General features: G+C 39.4%; 1 protein-coding gene across 6 annotated transcripts in view; it reads left to right on the top strand.

Annotated features, from left to right (window-relative positions):
- vps54 (VPS54 subunit of GARP complex) overlaps positions 1 to 15,262 on the top strand; it is a 99,031-nt gene that overhangs the window by 12,907 nt on the left and 70,862 nt on the right. For 5 of the 6 annotated variants that reach the window (XM_073051209.1, XM_073051205.1, XM_073051207.1 and 2 more), the window contains 6 exons: positions 373 to 541; positions 2,544 to 2,785; positions 3,032 to 3,119; positions 10,067 to 10,101; positions 10,733 to 10,873; positions 14,574 to 14,959. In XM_073051209.1, coding sequence (XP_072907310.1) covers positions 403 to 541; positions 2,544 to 2,785; positions 3,032 to 3,119; positions 10,067 to 10,101; positions 10,733 to 10,873; positions 14,574 to 14,959 — 1,031 coding nt within the window. In that variant the 5' untranslated portion in view covers positions 373 to 402. The remainder of the gene's footprint in view (positions 1 to 372; positions 542 to 2,543; positions 2,786 to 3,031; positions 3,120 to 10,066; positions 10,102 to 10,732; positions 10,874 to 14,573; positions 14,960 to 15,262) is intronic. The other variant, XM_073051208.1, reaches the window with a different exon arrangement.

The raw sequence follows: 15,262 nt of genomic DNA, 5'->3' as shown, positions 1-15,262 counted from the left end.
ATAAATGACTGCATTAGCAATATAGGGACTTGTGTTTTGTTATTGATGGATCCTGACTGAGAAGTCAGAACAATGTAATGATTAAAAAGGATGCACGGATATAAAAGTAGTGTGGGGAACAAAACTGGAAAAATTTGAAACCAATGATATTTACCTATCAAAGATGCCATTGCAATTTTGCTCATTTCAGTTATATTATTTTTTGAGAAAATTTTAGTCATAAACTAATTTTTGAGTAATTTGGAGAAAATTATGAATATCTTTTGAAGCTATTCTTATGAGGGTAAGTTCTAATTGTTTTAAAATGACTTTTTATTGCCTTCTACAATTTGATATTTTTATATGACCTTTTTTTTCTCTCTTTGTGTGCAGCTAGGCACCTGCTTGGGATGTCCTTGTGCAATGGCCTCAAGCCATAGTTCTCCACCAGTGCCTCATCCAAGCAACAGTGATGGGAAGTTCAAAAAAGAAATGGAACTTTCTTTGAAACCCTTTAAAGCTGTTAGGTCTTTGCCAGATGTCTGTCCAAAAGAACCAACAGGTAATGCAGTATGACCCACTTCATTCTTCTACTACCCCATCTTCTTTCCAATGCCTGATATGTATTAACAGTGCTTGCTTAAAGCATATTGGGCAATCTGGAATACTTGATGATCTCTGAAATTCAATATGAAAATATTTTGAGGCAAGAATGCCTTAAAGTTCTGAAGAAAGGGAATAAGAGCATATCTCTTCTCATCAGCTAATCCAGGCAACATCAGTCTTCTATTATTTTATTCCTAACACATACATCTTGATTATTTAGTGCCAGTTATAATTTATAGAGGGTTACAGGAAACTGTTTTTGGCATTTGTAGAAAAGGAACTTCAAGAAATTTAGTTACTGATTTTTGTTTTGTATCTATAGCAACTATATTTGCTAAATTGTAGGCTAGAGATTGTTCCACATTTGATCTGAACCGGTTTAATATCACTGGTATATGTCGTGAAATTTGTTAACTTTGTAGCAGCAGTACAATGCAGTACATGATAAAGGAAAAAAACTGAATTACAGTAATATATGTATCTTAAGTTGTTAAGTTAAAATAAGTAGTGCAAAAACAGAAATTTTTAGAAAAGTATTGAGGTAGTGTTCATGGGGTTCAGTGCACATTTGGAAATCAGATGGCAGAGGGAAAGAAGCTGTTCCAGAATCGCTGAGCGTATGCCTTCAAGCTCCTGTACCTCTTTCCTGATGGTAACAATGTCAAAAAAGCATGCCCTGGGTGGCGGGGATCCTTAACGTTAGATGTCACCTTCGCTGAAGATGTTTTGGATACTATGGAGGCTAGTACCCATGATGGAGCTGACTAATTTTACAACTTTCTGAAACTTAGTTTGATCCTGTGCAGTACCCCTCCCCTCCCCCCACCCCACCATACAAGACAGTGATGCAGCCAGTCAGAAAGCTCTCCACAGTACATCTGCAGAAATTTCTAGGAGACAAACCAAATCTTCTCAAACTCCTTGTTAAATATTGACAACCAGGAACTTGAAATTGCGTAGTCTTTCCACTTTTGATCCTTCTGTGAGGATTGGTTTGTTTTTCCCCCATCTTACCCTTCCAGAATCCACAGTCAGCTCTTTGGTCTTTCCGACATTGAGTGCAAGGTTGCTGCTGTGACACCACTCAACTAGCTGGTATATTTCACTCCTGTATGCCGCCTTGTCACAATCAGAGATTCTGCCAACAGTGGTTCTATCATCAGCAACCGTATAGATGGCAGTTGAGCTATGCCTAGCCACTGAGTGTAGAGAGAGTAGAGCAGTGAGCTAACACATATCCCTGTGCACCAGTTTTGATTATCAGCGAGGTGGGGATGTTACTTCCAATCTACATAGATTGTGGTCTTCCAGTTAGGAATTTGAGGATCCAGTTTCAGAGGGAGGTACAGAGGTCCAGGCCCTGTAGCTTTTCAAACAAGAACTATATGGATATGGCTAGCTTGAGCACACTATTGTAGACCACAGTAACCTTGGTGATTAGATTGCAATCAACATGTCAGTTTCTCTGTTTTCTGCATAATGCTGACAAATGAGTGATTTAATGTTTCTGTTGCATCCAAAATACTTGTGTGTGAATCTGGATCAGGACATCACAATGATGAGAGTGCTGAAGTCCTTTTTTGGAAAATGTATACTCTATTATTGCCAAAGTGCCTTAAAATTATATTTTTTTTCTCTAGGAGCTTGGCTACTTTCAAAGAATTCCATAGCACATATTGTACCAAGATATTAGTGATCAATTCATTCCAGTAATTGCAGTGATCTGAGTGACTAATAAAATATTATAGTTACTCATATAACTAATTTACTCCATGGCATAGGGTTGCGGTGGGCCAAACACAGACTTCAACCTGTATCATCAGTAGAAAGGTATAATGGGAAGGAGAAGTATTTAAAGATACAGTTTTTGTGTTGAGATGTTGAAATGACTTGAGTTCTCTTGTTATATTTATACAAATGCCTTCTTATAATGTGTGCTGTGCATTCTATTTTTGCAGGAGATTCTAGCAGTTTTTGTGATGGCCCATCAGTAGTGGCTGATCAGCATAGGTGGACGATATATCATTCCAAAGTGAACCTTCCAGCAGCATTAAATGACCCCAGACTATCCAAAAGGGAATCTGATTTCTTTACTAAAACATGGGGGCTGGATTTTATGGAGTCCGAAGTTATGCATTCCTTCTACCTCCCACTAATCACCAAGGAACACTTTGCACCCTACCTTCAAGCCACAACTTCTGTAAGCATTGGTAGAAAGTTATCTTTATTTTGGCTTTCAGCATCACTTGAAGCAAATTCTTCACTATCTAGATACTATCCTGTCTTTATTTGTTATCCATGACCATGTATTTTCTTGCTTCAATCTTATATAATGCTTTCAAAAATGAAATTCTTTTGACAAAGATACAAAATTAATCAAAGCTAAAGTTTATAAACTTCTGTTCCTGAAATTGCTTCATCTCTTCAATGCATTTCTTATGCTTAGCGACAGAAGATTCATGAGAAGTGTAAGGAAATTTGTCCGCTTAAAGATGGACCTGATAGAACACTTGCACCTGTTGTACGTAGTCATGGTAAGGTCATTTTCACTTGTATTATATGTGGCATTTGAGATGCACAATATTGAAATATATATTTAGGTGCACTTTTTTTCATTTATGAAATGCTGAAAATGCAGTTAATAAAATCTAGTTTTATTTTTGTTGCAGAAGAATGGAAAATGCTATAACCTCGTAATATTTAGAAAGATGTAAACGGACTGAATTGCTTGAGAAGTTTTTTTTAAAAGTCTGCTGGAGGAACTCAAGTAGGTCAGGCAGCACCTGTGAAGGGAAATGGACTGTAGATGTTTCAGGTACTTTAGCTGGACATGATGAGTTTCTTGTATCTCCTCTCTATTTGAAAATTTGACTTTGTAGGGTATCCTTAGTTTGAATGTCCAAGGTAAAGAAAAGTGTAATCTGTGTAAATGTTTTTGTTATTCCTGAGGTAGACTAATCTTTTTTTTAATGTTTGGACATCTATATCTATTACTCTCAGAGATGGGAACAAAGTGAAAATATGTCTTTTCATTTGAATCAATGGTACTCATGAGCCTCAGTTTTTATTAGATCAATGGTAACATTACTGAAGTAATTAGCAAAGAGCCCTAGACAAGACACAAATTCAGATCCCAGCATGAAGGCTGTGGAATTTGGGTGAAAAGAAAGGCCAAACTAGTCAGAGTAATGTTGACCATGAAAGCTACAGGAATATTGTGAAATTGCATCTGTTTCACCAATATCCTTGAGTAGATGATATCCTTACCTGCTCTAGTCAACCTTGACAATATTAAACCCAGAGAATTTTCCCTTGCAGTTGATATGCCGAATTCCTGCATCAGAATTTCTGAGTTTCTCTGTCCCACTGTCAGGATTTAGCTTGCAAATCTGATTGATCTGTGGTATATAGGCATCGTGTTTAGAGCTGATGAATTCTCATGGCATCATGTCAAGTTTGGGTAAGGACCTTCTGATTATTGCCTATTGTCCTCCCTCAGTTGATGAAATAGTACTGCTGATGTTGAATAGACTTGGAAGAAGCACTGAATAAAGTCTTTGGCCTGGCAGCAAATTTGCATGTAAACTCCACCACAGACTGAACTGACCACATTTTGAAGGTCATAGTGGGCAACTGGGTCTATGGCAAGTAGAAAGAAAAACCATGAGGGTTAAGCTCCTTCAGGTAACCTACCTGTGATAGCTGCTTCTGTCTGTAATAGAATTGATGTAATGACCACTGCACAATCATGTTGAGGAACCCTCAATTATGTGTGCCTGGCATATTCTTCTGATTCAGTTCAGAACTGAGCATCCATGAAATGTTGTGGACTGTTAGGAGCAGATGAAATTCACACTATGAAAATCCATGACTTCCTGACAAAGCAAATTCCAGAATTAGGTTTAATATCACCAATAAATGTTGTGAAATTTGTTAACTTTACAACAGCAGTACAATGAAATGCATGATAAACAAATATGGAGAAAAAAACTGAATAGTTAAGTTAAAATAAGCAGCACAAGGAAAAAGAAGAAATAAAATATAGTGAGGTAGAGTTCATGGGTTCAATGTTCATATAGAAATCGGATGGCAGAGGGGAAGAAATTGTTCCTGAATTGCTGAGTGTGTGCCTTCAGCGTCCTTCCTGTACCTCCTTCCCAACGGTGACAATGAGAAGAAAGCATGAACTGGGTGATGGGGATCCTTAATGATGGACGTCACCTTCCTAAGGCACTTCCTTTGGAGATCACTTAGATACTACAGAGGCTTGTACCCATAAAGGAGCTGACAAATTTTATAACTTTCTGCAACTTACTTCAATCTTGTGCATACCAGACGGTGATGCAGCCAGTCAGAATGCTCTTCATGGTACATTTGTAAAAATCTTCAAGTGTTTTAATTGACAAACCAAGTCTCCTCAAACCCCTAATGAAATATAGCTACTCTCTCACCTTCTTTATAAGTGCATCAATATGTTGCGTCCAAGTTAGGTCGTCAGAGATATTGATACCCTGGAACTTGAAATTGTTCATTCTCTCTACTTTTGATCCCTCTGTGAAGATTAGTTTGTGTTCCCTCATTTTACTCTTTCTGAAGTCCACAATCAGCCATTTGGTCTTGCTGATTTTGAGTGCAAGGTTGTTGCTGTGATACCACTCAATTAACTGGTATAACTTGCTTCTGTATGCTCTTTCGTCACCATCTGAAATTCTGCCAACGATGGTTGTATCATCAGCAAATTTATAGATGGCATTAGCCAAATTGTCATGGGTGTAGAGAGTAGAGTATCAAGCTAGGGTTTCTACCCGGCTCAGTGAAGAGTGTAGGATGGCTTATGGGGAGGAGCAGAAGCCAGACTCAATAATGATGAGGTATCAGTCTAGTGAAGTTGTAATGCAGCATTACTTAGAGTCATAGAATTACGCAGTGCAGAGCAGGCTCTTTGGCCTAACTTGTCCATGCTGACAGAGATTTTGGCTTCATTTAGTACCATACGTTTGGCCATATCTCTTTTTTAAAAATCTTCCATCCGTCCATCTATCCATCCAAATAACCGTTCAACATTGTAATTGTACCTGTCTTTACCATTTTGTTTTGCAGCTTGATCAATATATCCACCATCCTCTGTGTGGAAAACATTGCCTTTCAGATCCCCTTTCAATAATTATCCTCTCACCTTAAACCTGTACTCTCTGTTTTGGAGTCTGTTACTGCTGGAAAAAGACTGTGAGCATTTGCTCTACCTATTCCTCTTATGACTTGTGTATCAATAAGGTGAATATGCAAACACCTTCTTCACCACCCTGTCTACCTGTCATCACTTTCTGGTAATTGCATGCTTGGTCTCTCTGTTCTACATCACTCCCAGCATCTTGTGATTTACTGCAAGTCCTACTCTGGTTTAACTCCCCAAAATGCAACACTACTCATTGATCTGGATTAAGTTACACTTGCCATTCCTTTGCTCACCTTCCCAGTTAATCTAGATTCTGTTGCAAGTTTAGAAACCACTTTCACTGTCCATCATACTATCAATTTTGGCATCATCAGCCATCCAAATCATTGGTATAAATTACAAAGGTGGATCCAGCACAACCCCTGCAGTACCAACCCCTATGGCACTCTACTGGTTACAGGCCTCCAATATGGAAAAGCAACCCTACTTTACGATCTCTGGCTCTTGCCATCAAGCCAGTTTTGTATCCAATGGGCTAGATCTCCATGCATCCCATATCATCTTGCCTTCTGCATTGCTGACCATGCAGGACCTTATCAAAGACCTGTTAAAGTCCATGTATGCCAAACTAAATGCAATTTTGCAGTCAGTGGATCAGATTGAAGCTCTGCAGTCCTATCTCAACTAACCGTGAATGGTGAAGGGCAGCAAAACTGCTGAAGTAAAGGAAAGACAGGAAGAACATTACTATCCTTAATGCATTAATAATTGCTTTCAGCCAGAAGTTCTGAACAAATGATCCATCTTGGCTTTCTCCCAAGATCCCTTAACAGAGACGTCACATAGAATAAACCATCAAGAAATGGCTGAGAATGCAGGATGTAAAAAAGCTAAGGAATCAGGCAACATCTCAGTGGTAGTTTCACTGCTCTGTGAGGCTTTACTTGCCTCAGCGCTAAACTGACCCTGCAGCTGCGGCCTGCAGCCAACGGCACTCACCTCTGCGCTAAACCCAGTTCTGCTGCTGCGGCCTGCAGCCATCGGGCCCCTGGACTGGTGGTGTGGGGTTTTTCACAAATTCTGTTATGTTTCTTTGTTTTGTGGCTGCCCCCAAAAAGATGAATCTCAAGGTTATATATAGTGTACATGCTTTGATAGTAAATGTGCTCCAGAAGTAATTGTGCTTTTTAGATACATCTCTGTCCCCACACCAGGAAGGCCTCAAAGCTCTCCATTTCTTTCTGGACACCAGATGCTGCCAGTTCCCCTCCAGCATCACTCTTGTCTGTCTAGCAGAACTTGTCCTACTCTTAATAATTTCTCTTTAGGCTCTTCCCACTTCCTTTGAACAAAAGGTGTAGCCATGGGCACTTGCATGGGTCCCAGCTATGCTTACCTTTTTGTTGGCTGTGTGGAAGAGTCTATGTTCCAAGCCTACACTGGGGTGCACCCCCACTTTTCCTACACTACGTTGACGACTGCACTGGTGCTGTCTCCTGCACCCATGCAGAACTCGTCTCTAACTTCCACCCTGCCCTCAAATTTATCTGGTCCATTTCCAACACGTCCCTCCCCTTTCTCAATCTCTCTTTTTCTGTCTCTGCAGACAGCTTATCTACTGATGTCTATTACCCATAGACTTTTACAGCTACCTGGACTTCACCTCTTCCCACACTGTTACTTGTAAAAAATGCCATCCCATTCTCTCAATTCCTCCGCCTCTGCCAATCTTCTCTTAGGATGACGCTTTTCATTCCAGAGCAAAGGAGATGTCCTCCTTCTTCAAAGAAAAGGGCTTCCCTTCCACCATCAATGCTGCCCTCAACCATATCTCTTCCATTTAACGCAGGTCTGATCTTACCCCATCCTCCCGCCACCCTACCAGGGATAGGGTTCCTCTTGTCCTCACTTATCAGATGTGAGATTTTCTGCGTCCAGAACATAATTCTCCACAACTTCTGCCATCTCCAGTGGGATCCCACCACCAAGCTCATCTTTCCCTCCCCCCATTCATCCCTTCCCACTGATCTCCCTCCTGACACTTATCCTTGCAAGCGGCCCCAAACAGTCCTTCCAGGTGAGGCGACACTTCACTTGTGAGCTTGTTGGGGGTCATATACTGAGTCTGCTGCTCCCGGTGTGGCCTCCTGTGTGTATCGGTGAGACGTAACGTAGATTGGGAGACTGCTTTGTCAAGCACCTATGCCCCATTTGCCAAAAAAAGTGGGGTCTCCCAGTGGCCACCCATTTTAATTCCACTTCCCATTCCAATTCCGATATGTTTATCCATGGCCTCCCCTGTAGTCACGATGAAGCCATACTCAGGTTGGAGGAATAACTCCTTATATTCCATCTGGATAGCCTCCAATTTGATGGCATGAATGAAGAATTTTTTGAACTTCTAGTGATGCCCCCTCCTCCTTTCACCCTTCACCGTTTCCCATCCCCTTTCCCTCTCTCACCTCATCTGCTTGCCTGCCCATTGGCTCCCTCTGGTGCTCCTCCCCCTTTTCTTTCTTCCACGACCTTCTGTCCTCTCCCATTAGACTTCTCCTTCTCCAGCACTGGATCTCTTTCACCAGTCAACTTCCCAGCTCTTTACTTAATCCCCACCCGCTCGTGGTTTCACTTGTTTCTCCCTCCTCTCCCCTATCTTTTAGCTCTGCTCTTTTTTTTCTCCTGGCCTGATGAGTTCCTCCGGCATTTTGTGTGTGCTGCTTGGATTTCCAGCATCTGAAGATTTTCCTTTGTTATGCCCTTTAGATAGGTTGTTCCAATATAGTTTCAATTCTGGCATCTCTGTGACAATGTGGACAAATGCCCAGCTATGTCCAATTTACAAAAAGCAGGACAAATCCAATTTGTGTAGTTGCTGCCTTATCTCTGTCATGCCCAAAAGTGATGGAAACTGACGTTGACCAAGCTATCGAGCTTTACTTATTGGGCTTCACCAGAACACATTAGCTCTAGATATCATCACAATATCTGGGATAATATGGACCAAAGAGCTGAATTTCAGGGGTGAAGCAGAATGAGAGCCCTTGACATCAGGCATCCTTTGACTGAAACTAGCATCAAAGTACCTGGTAAAATTGCAGTCACTGAGTATCAAAGGAAAAATACTCCTGTAGTTGGAATTACAACTCACACAGAAGTAGATAACTGTGGTTGGAGGAAAGTTTTTTTCCCAGCATCACTATGTAACAGGTGAAGTTCCTAAGGGTATTGATCTAGGTCCGACTATTCATCTATGATCTGCTTTCTGTCATGTTTAATTCCATTCTCAATTTCTCAGCAAATGAAGCAGCCCAACAGCAACGTTGAGATAGCATGTTGTGCACTATCCTGATGTGGAAGTATATTGCCATTACTTCAATGTCACTGGGTCTCCTTAGCACTGTGGGAGTACCTGCACTAGGGTATTGCAGTGGTTCATCAAGATTGCTCACCAACATGTTCTCGAAGTCAAAGTGTGGTAATAATAAATGATGATCTTGTTACAACATAAAATCTCAAAAATTAAATCAGTTGCTTTATTTTAGAGCTGTTTTTCAATAATAGTCTTGCCTCAATTGCACACCCAACTTTATCTGACTTTGGTTCCCTTTCCAAATAAGAAATGTGGTATATCTGTTATTCTGCTCTGTTGCTGGACTCCACGTGCAGCCCACTAGAGGGCCCAGTTTTGTTGGATTTAGGATTAGAGATTTTATCTATCTCATCTTGCCCCTTTTTGTCCTGGTGAAGGATCTTGGCCTGAAACATCAACTGCTTATTCTTTTCCGTAGATGCTGCCTGAGTTGCTGAGTTTCTCCAGTATTTTGTTTGTGTTGCTCTGGATTTCCAGCACCTGCAAACTTTCTCGTGTTTTTATCTATCTCAGTTGGTTTTTTTTAATGATCTGGAGTTAAGAAGGAGGAATGTATGTCAATTATTTATTTTTACTTAATGGTTTTTTTTACATCCTTAAAAATAATTTGGAACAATTTTAAGTTTTTGAATATCTCCTGATTTTAAAATATAACTCACTGGCTTTGACAGTGTATAAAACTCCACCCCTGTGAAATGCTATCAGTGTTCTATAGGTGGTGCATTTAGCAGTGATCTGCTTGAAGCCTACTTGCTGCTAATGCCACCACTGTGTCTCACTGTCTGTCTCATGTTTTAGAGGGTCAGGTTAATCAGCTCTCTGCAGAGTCAAGTAAGTCCTTGAGTTATAGGGACTGTGGGTACCAGGCAAAGTCCAGCACGATTAAGATGTATTACATTTTAATTTTATCAATATTCATATTCGTATCATTGCAGACAAATCAAGAACGGACTTGGATCAAGTACCTAAGGTAATGTGTACTCTTTTAATTTATTAAGATCTAGACACTGTTACCCTTACATACCAAAAGTTATGCTAAATCAGAATCTGATGTGATGTCGGCAGGAGATATCGCTAAATGCAAATGCAAGCAGAACAGCAGCACTTGTTCTAGTGATCCCTGGGCCCAGCAGGCATTTCCTATTTGTGGCTCCCTAGAGGCAGTGGCAGCAGGAGGAGAGAAGTCTGAGAGGATCATCTTCAATACTCTCTCATAATGTTTGGAGGGAACCAGAAATAAACTAGAATTAGACCTACTTAACATTGATAATGCAGCATTTGACATTTTTTTAAAAAAATTTGCTCCATTTGCTTAAAAAATTCTGTTACAAATCAGTCATGTTTGTAATCTTTCAATCAAATGTGGATTAGCTGTTCATGCTTTGAAGGAGCCACTTCTGTCCAAGAAGGCAGCTCTGAATTTTACCATGTTTTGATGCTTGGAATGAAGTCTTTATTTAACAGCTTAAATTTTGCTGTTATTTAATGACATCTCATTGTTAATTACATTGTGATCTTCAGCTTTGACACAACTACATTGATTTAAATAGAAACAGTCAATACAAAAGGTACTGAATATTGTTTATGTTGTTATCTTACAGATATTTCTGAAGTCAGACTTTGCTCTGGAAGATCCGCTAACATTCTCATCTGTCTTACCCTGGTCACATTTTGGTGGTCAACATGAAGCTGGTGTGAAAGGAGCTCGTGATGGTGCATCTTCCAGGTTATTACAGGAAAAGGTACTAGAATCATAAGTTGTTACCCTTGAAGAAATTTTGACTTGTATTCTCTTTTAAGATGCGAAAATCTGATTCAGTAGAGTCTTCCAGTCACTTGAGATAGCACTAATACCCAGTGGCAATGAAAAGTAGATAACATCATTATTCATTTTTTGAAATGTTGACATCACTGTAGAGGCCAGCATTTGTTGCCCATCCCTAAGTCCCTGTGAAAACAATCACATTCCTGGGTCTAATAATGTATGTAGGCCAGCTCAGACCAAGTAGAGATACTAGATTTCTTTCCTGAAGGACATCAGTGACCCAGACAAGCTTTGCAACAATCATGAAACTTTTAAGTTGCTCTAGCATTTTGTGTGTGTTGTCATGAAACTTCTACTTTGTTTCTTTCAACTCAAATGCTGTCTGACCGACTGAAGTATCAGCATTTTGTTTTAGTTATATTAACAGTCCATGTTAGAATGATCGTATCAAGTACAGCTGTACTGTTTTTCCATCTTTCATGATAAGAGGTTAAATTGGTGAACATAGGAAAACCCTTTCATGAAAGTAGATTTTACAGTGTCCAGGGAATAACTTAATCATAATGAGCCATGGTACAACATGGCCCAGCAAATTGATTCAATATCCCACCTGGAATTAAAGGTTTAAGGAACAGATTAATTGAATTACTTTTTTTCTTGGTTGTGTGATATGTTGTCATCTGTAAATCTAGATCCTATTTTTGGATAATCTATCAATATAGTCTTTTCTGAATGAAATAACTGCCTAAATTTAAAATCCAGGCATCTCCATGGCTCTCTTTGACTTGTTTTATGTGGTATTTGGTTTCATTAGAATCTACAGATTCATCTAGGTCAGGTCTATGGCTAAAAGCTAGAGAAAACCCAATTCTACTAAAGGCATGAGTAGCTTCATTTGTTATTTTTCTCTTTAAATTTATTTTTTGAGATCTGGTCTTTGCTGAATCTACTCAGCCAAGTTTCCTTGGATCCCATGCCTCATGACTTTTTGGATGAGCCTTCGATGGGGAATCTCATCAAATGCTGTACTAAAATCTGTATAAATCACATCCATCACTCTACTTCTGTCAATTTTTTTTCATCACTGCCTTGAAAAAGTCAGTCAGACTTGAGGGGCATAACCTACCTCTCACAAAGCCATGCTAACCATCTCTAATAAGACCATGCTTCTCATATATATCCTTTCCTTAAGAATTCTCTCCAATAGTTTGCCCACCACTGACATAAGACTCATTTATCAGTACTTCCCAGGATTATTCCCATTACATTTCTTGAACAACAAAACAAAATTGCCTTCCTCCAATCCTCTGTTGCTGTTCTTGTGGCCTGGGAGGATGTATAGATCATTGTCAATGCCCCAGCAATCTCTTCCCTAGCTTCCTGTAGTGCCCTGGAATATATCCCATACAGCCTCAAGGACTTGTCTGTTCTCCTGTTTTTTAGAAGCTCCAATATTATCTCTTTCTTAACCTCAATGTGCTTTAGCACATCACCTATTGTACATTGACCTCACATTCGTCAGTCCCTCTTTCTAGTAAACACTAAAGCAAAATATTCATTTGGACCTCACTCACTTCCTCTGCTTCCAGGCACATATTTCACCCTTTATCCTTGAATGGCCGTACCCTCAGACTAATCACCCTACTGTTCTTCACTATGTGTATAATATTCTGGGATTTTCCATAATCCTACTCACCAAGGTCTTCTCATATCTCCTAGCTCCTAAGTCCTTTCTTAAGAGCCTTCCTGGCTACATAATAATTCTCAAGAGTCTTGCCTGTAATTTGCTTTCTAAAGCTTAAGTATGCTTCCTCCTTCCTCTTGACTAAATGTTTCATCTCTCTTGTCAACCATGGTTCCTTCTCCCTACCTTGCTTCCACTGACTCAATAGAAGAAACCTATCTAGAACTCCTTGCAAGTATTCCCTAAACCACCTCAGCATTTCTTCTGTGCATTTCTATGAAAACATTTGTTCCCAATTTACACTCTCAAATTATTTCCTAATACTATCGTAATTAGCCATCCCCTGGTTAAGCACTTTCCTATACCATCTGCTCTTATCCTTGTCCATGCTATGTTAAAGTTCAGGTAGCTGTGGTCACTATCCCCAGAATGCTTCCCCATCAAGACGTTTGTCTGACCAGGCTCATTGCTTAGTGCTAGATACAGTGTGGCCTCTCCTCTAATTGGCCTGTCCACATATTGTGTCAAGAATCCTACTTGCTAAACAAATTCTGCCCCATCTAAAACTTTTGCACAAAGGAGGTGCCAATCAATATTATAGAAGTCAATGGCACCTATGACAACAATTCTGTTATTTCTGTCATATTTCCAAAATCTGCCTCTTGATCTGTACCTCACTGCCTCTGTTGCTGTTGATGGGGGTCTGTGGAATACTCCTAATAGAGTGATTGTTCCCTTCCTGTTTCTGCTTTCCACCCTCACTGACTCAGTAGATGATCCCTCCGCAAAGTCCTTCCTTTCTCATGTACAGTCCATCATTTGATTTCTGTCTTATCGACAGTAAAACAGCCCTGGAAAATGGGAGGTTAGTCACTTGCTGCAAGATGTATATGGGTAGCTTCTAACCTCCTCTGATAGCCATGGTATTTATATGATTGATCTAGTTGAGTTTCTAGTTATCAGAGGTGCAGGAACCATTTGTAGAGGACTCAGCAGTGGTAATAATATTGAATATCAAGGGTATGTGGAGATGTCAATGTCTAGTACTTAAACATTTAAGGTTTGGATATATAAATATTTGAACTTTTGCTGGCCATTTCAAAGGGTTCTTTCAATTATTTTCAGGATATTTCCAGAAAAATAAGATGCAGACTGACTAGTGATCGCAATGGATGAAATTGCTGCCCTTGACAAGGTTTTCAGTAGCAGCAGTTAAGAAATTAGTCATCGTTGTTTTTTTCATTAGCAGAGGAAAGGGAACCATTTGAAGTTTGAACAAGATTGGAAATTGAATATAGCTGGCAATTAGCTTATTGGCATTAAACCAGTGAGATCTGAAGTTTGCAGCTGGAAGTGAGCTTGTAAATGACAAGGGAATATTCTTGATGTGGAAGATTTATCTTGGAGTTGAGAGAAGAATTCATGGAAGCTAAGTAGATGATGCCTATTTTGATGGAAAATACATTTTTTGAAATCTATTTGCTTATATAGTGATTCTACTGAGGTATTTAAGGGTGGCAGGGGCTAGGGGATAGAAGAGGTTATAATAATTGAAGCAGAGTAGAGCAATAAAAGTGGCAGTCTTATTGTTGGTTAGGCTGTTGTTCAAAGTTAATTCATTATTAAAGTACATAAATGTCACAATATACAACCCTGAGATTAATTTTCTTGCGGGCATGTTCAGTAAAATTCAAGAATTGAATCAGTAACAGACAGCACTTAACAGGAAAAACAACCAATGTGCAAAAGGCAGCAGATTGTGCAAATACCAAAGAAAAATCAATAAAATAAGCAATAATAATCAAGAACATGAGATGAGTCCTTGAAAGTGTGTCCATAGGTTGTGGGAACAGTTCAGTGACGGGGTGAGTGAAGTTGAGTGAAAAATTCTTGAAAGTGGCAATAAATAAAACATGCTTCCAAGCTCTTTTTAGTAATCTGTGAAGTTTTGAATGGCCGTACTTTAAGATTTTGATGCATTTTTATTTCGCAGTTAAGCCATTATTTGGACGTTGTGGAAGTGAACATAGCTCATCAGATTTCTCTCCGTTCCGATGCCTTTTTCCATGCTATGACCTCTCAACATGAATTGCAGGACTACCTCACCAAAACCTCTCAAGCTGTAAAAATGCTTCGTGACAAAATTGCCCAGATTGACAAAGTGACATGTGAAGGATCGTTGCAAATATTGAGACTTGCTGTAACTAGAAATAACTGTGTAAAATTATATAATAAACTAAAATTAATGGCTACAGTGCATCAAACACAGCCTACAGTACAGTTGTTACTATCCACTTCTGAATTTGTTGGGGCACTGGATCTAATTGCAACAACGCAGGAGGTGCTGCAACAGGAACTTCAAGGAATTCATAGTTTCAGGTATAGAATTCTGGAAAAATCACTTCTTTAACTGTATTGTTTTTATTTTCTGCATACTTAACTTTTGAACATATCGTAAAGCCTCATGTTACTTCTTTAAAGCACTTTGTTTTTACCTTCGACCATGAATTTTTAGTTTAAAGCCACAAAAAATAATTATTAACAAGATGTAGCTGGACAATTTGCTGCTAAGTAAAGGGAAGAAGTGGCTCCAGGTTGAAGTTTACTGAAATCATTTTTTTTTTGATAATGGGTTTCTGTACTGCAGTGATGTTTTGCTTCAGTGATAATGTAGTGCTTAGT

The sequence above is a fragment of the Hemitrygon akajei genome, chromosome 7 (genome assembly GCF_048418815.1).
Source record: "Hemitrygon akajei chromosome 7, sHemAka1.3, whole genome shotgun sequence".
In the NCBI taxonomy this organism is placed as follows: Eukaryota; Metazoa; Chordata; class Chondrichthyes; order Myliobatiformes; family Dasyatidae; genus Hemitrygon; species Hemitrygon akajei.
This window is presented reverse-complemented; position numbering and strand designations above follow the sequence as displayed.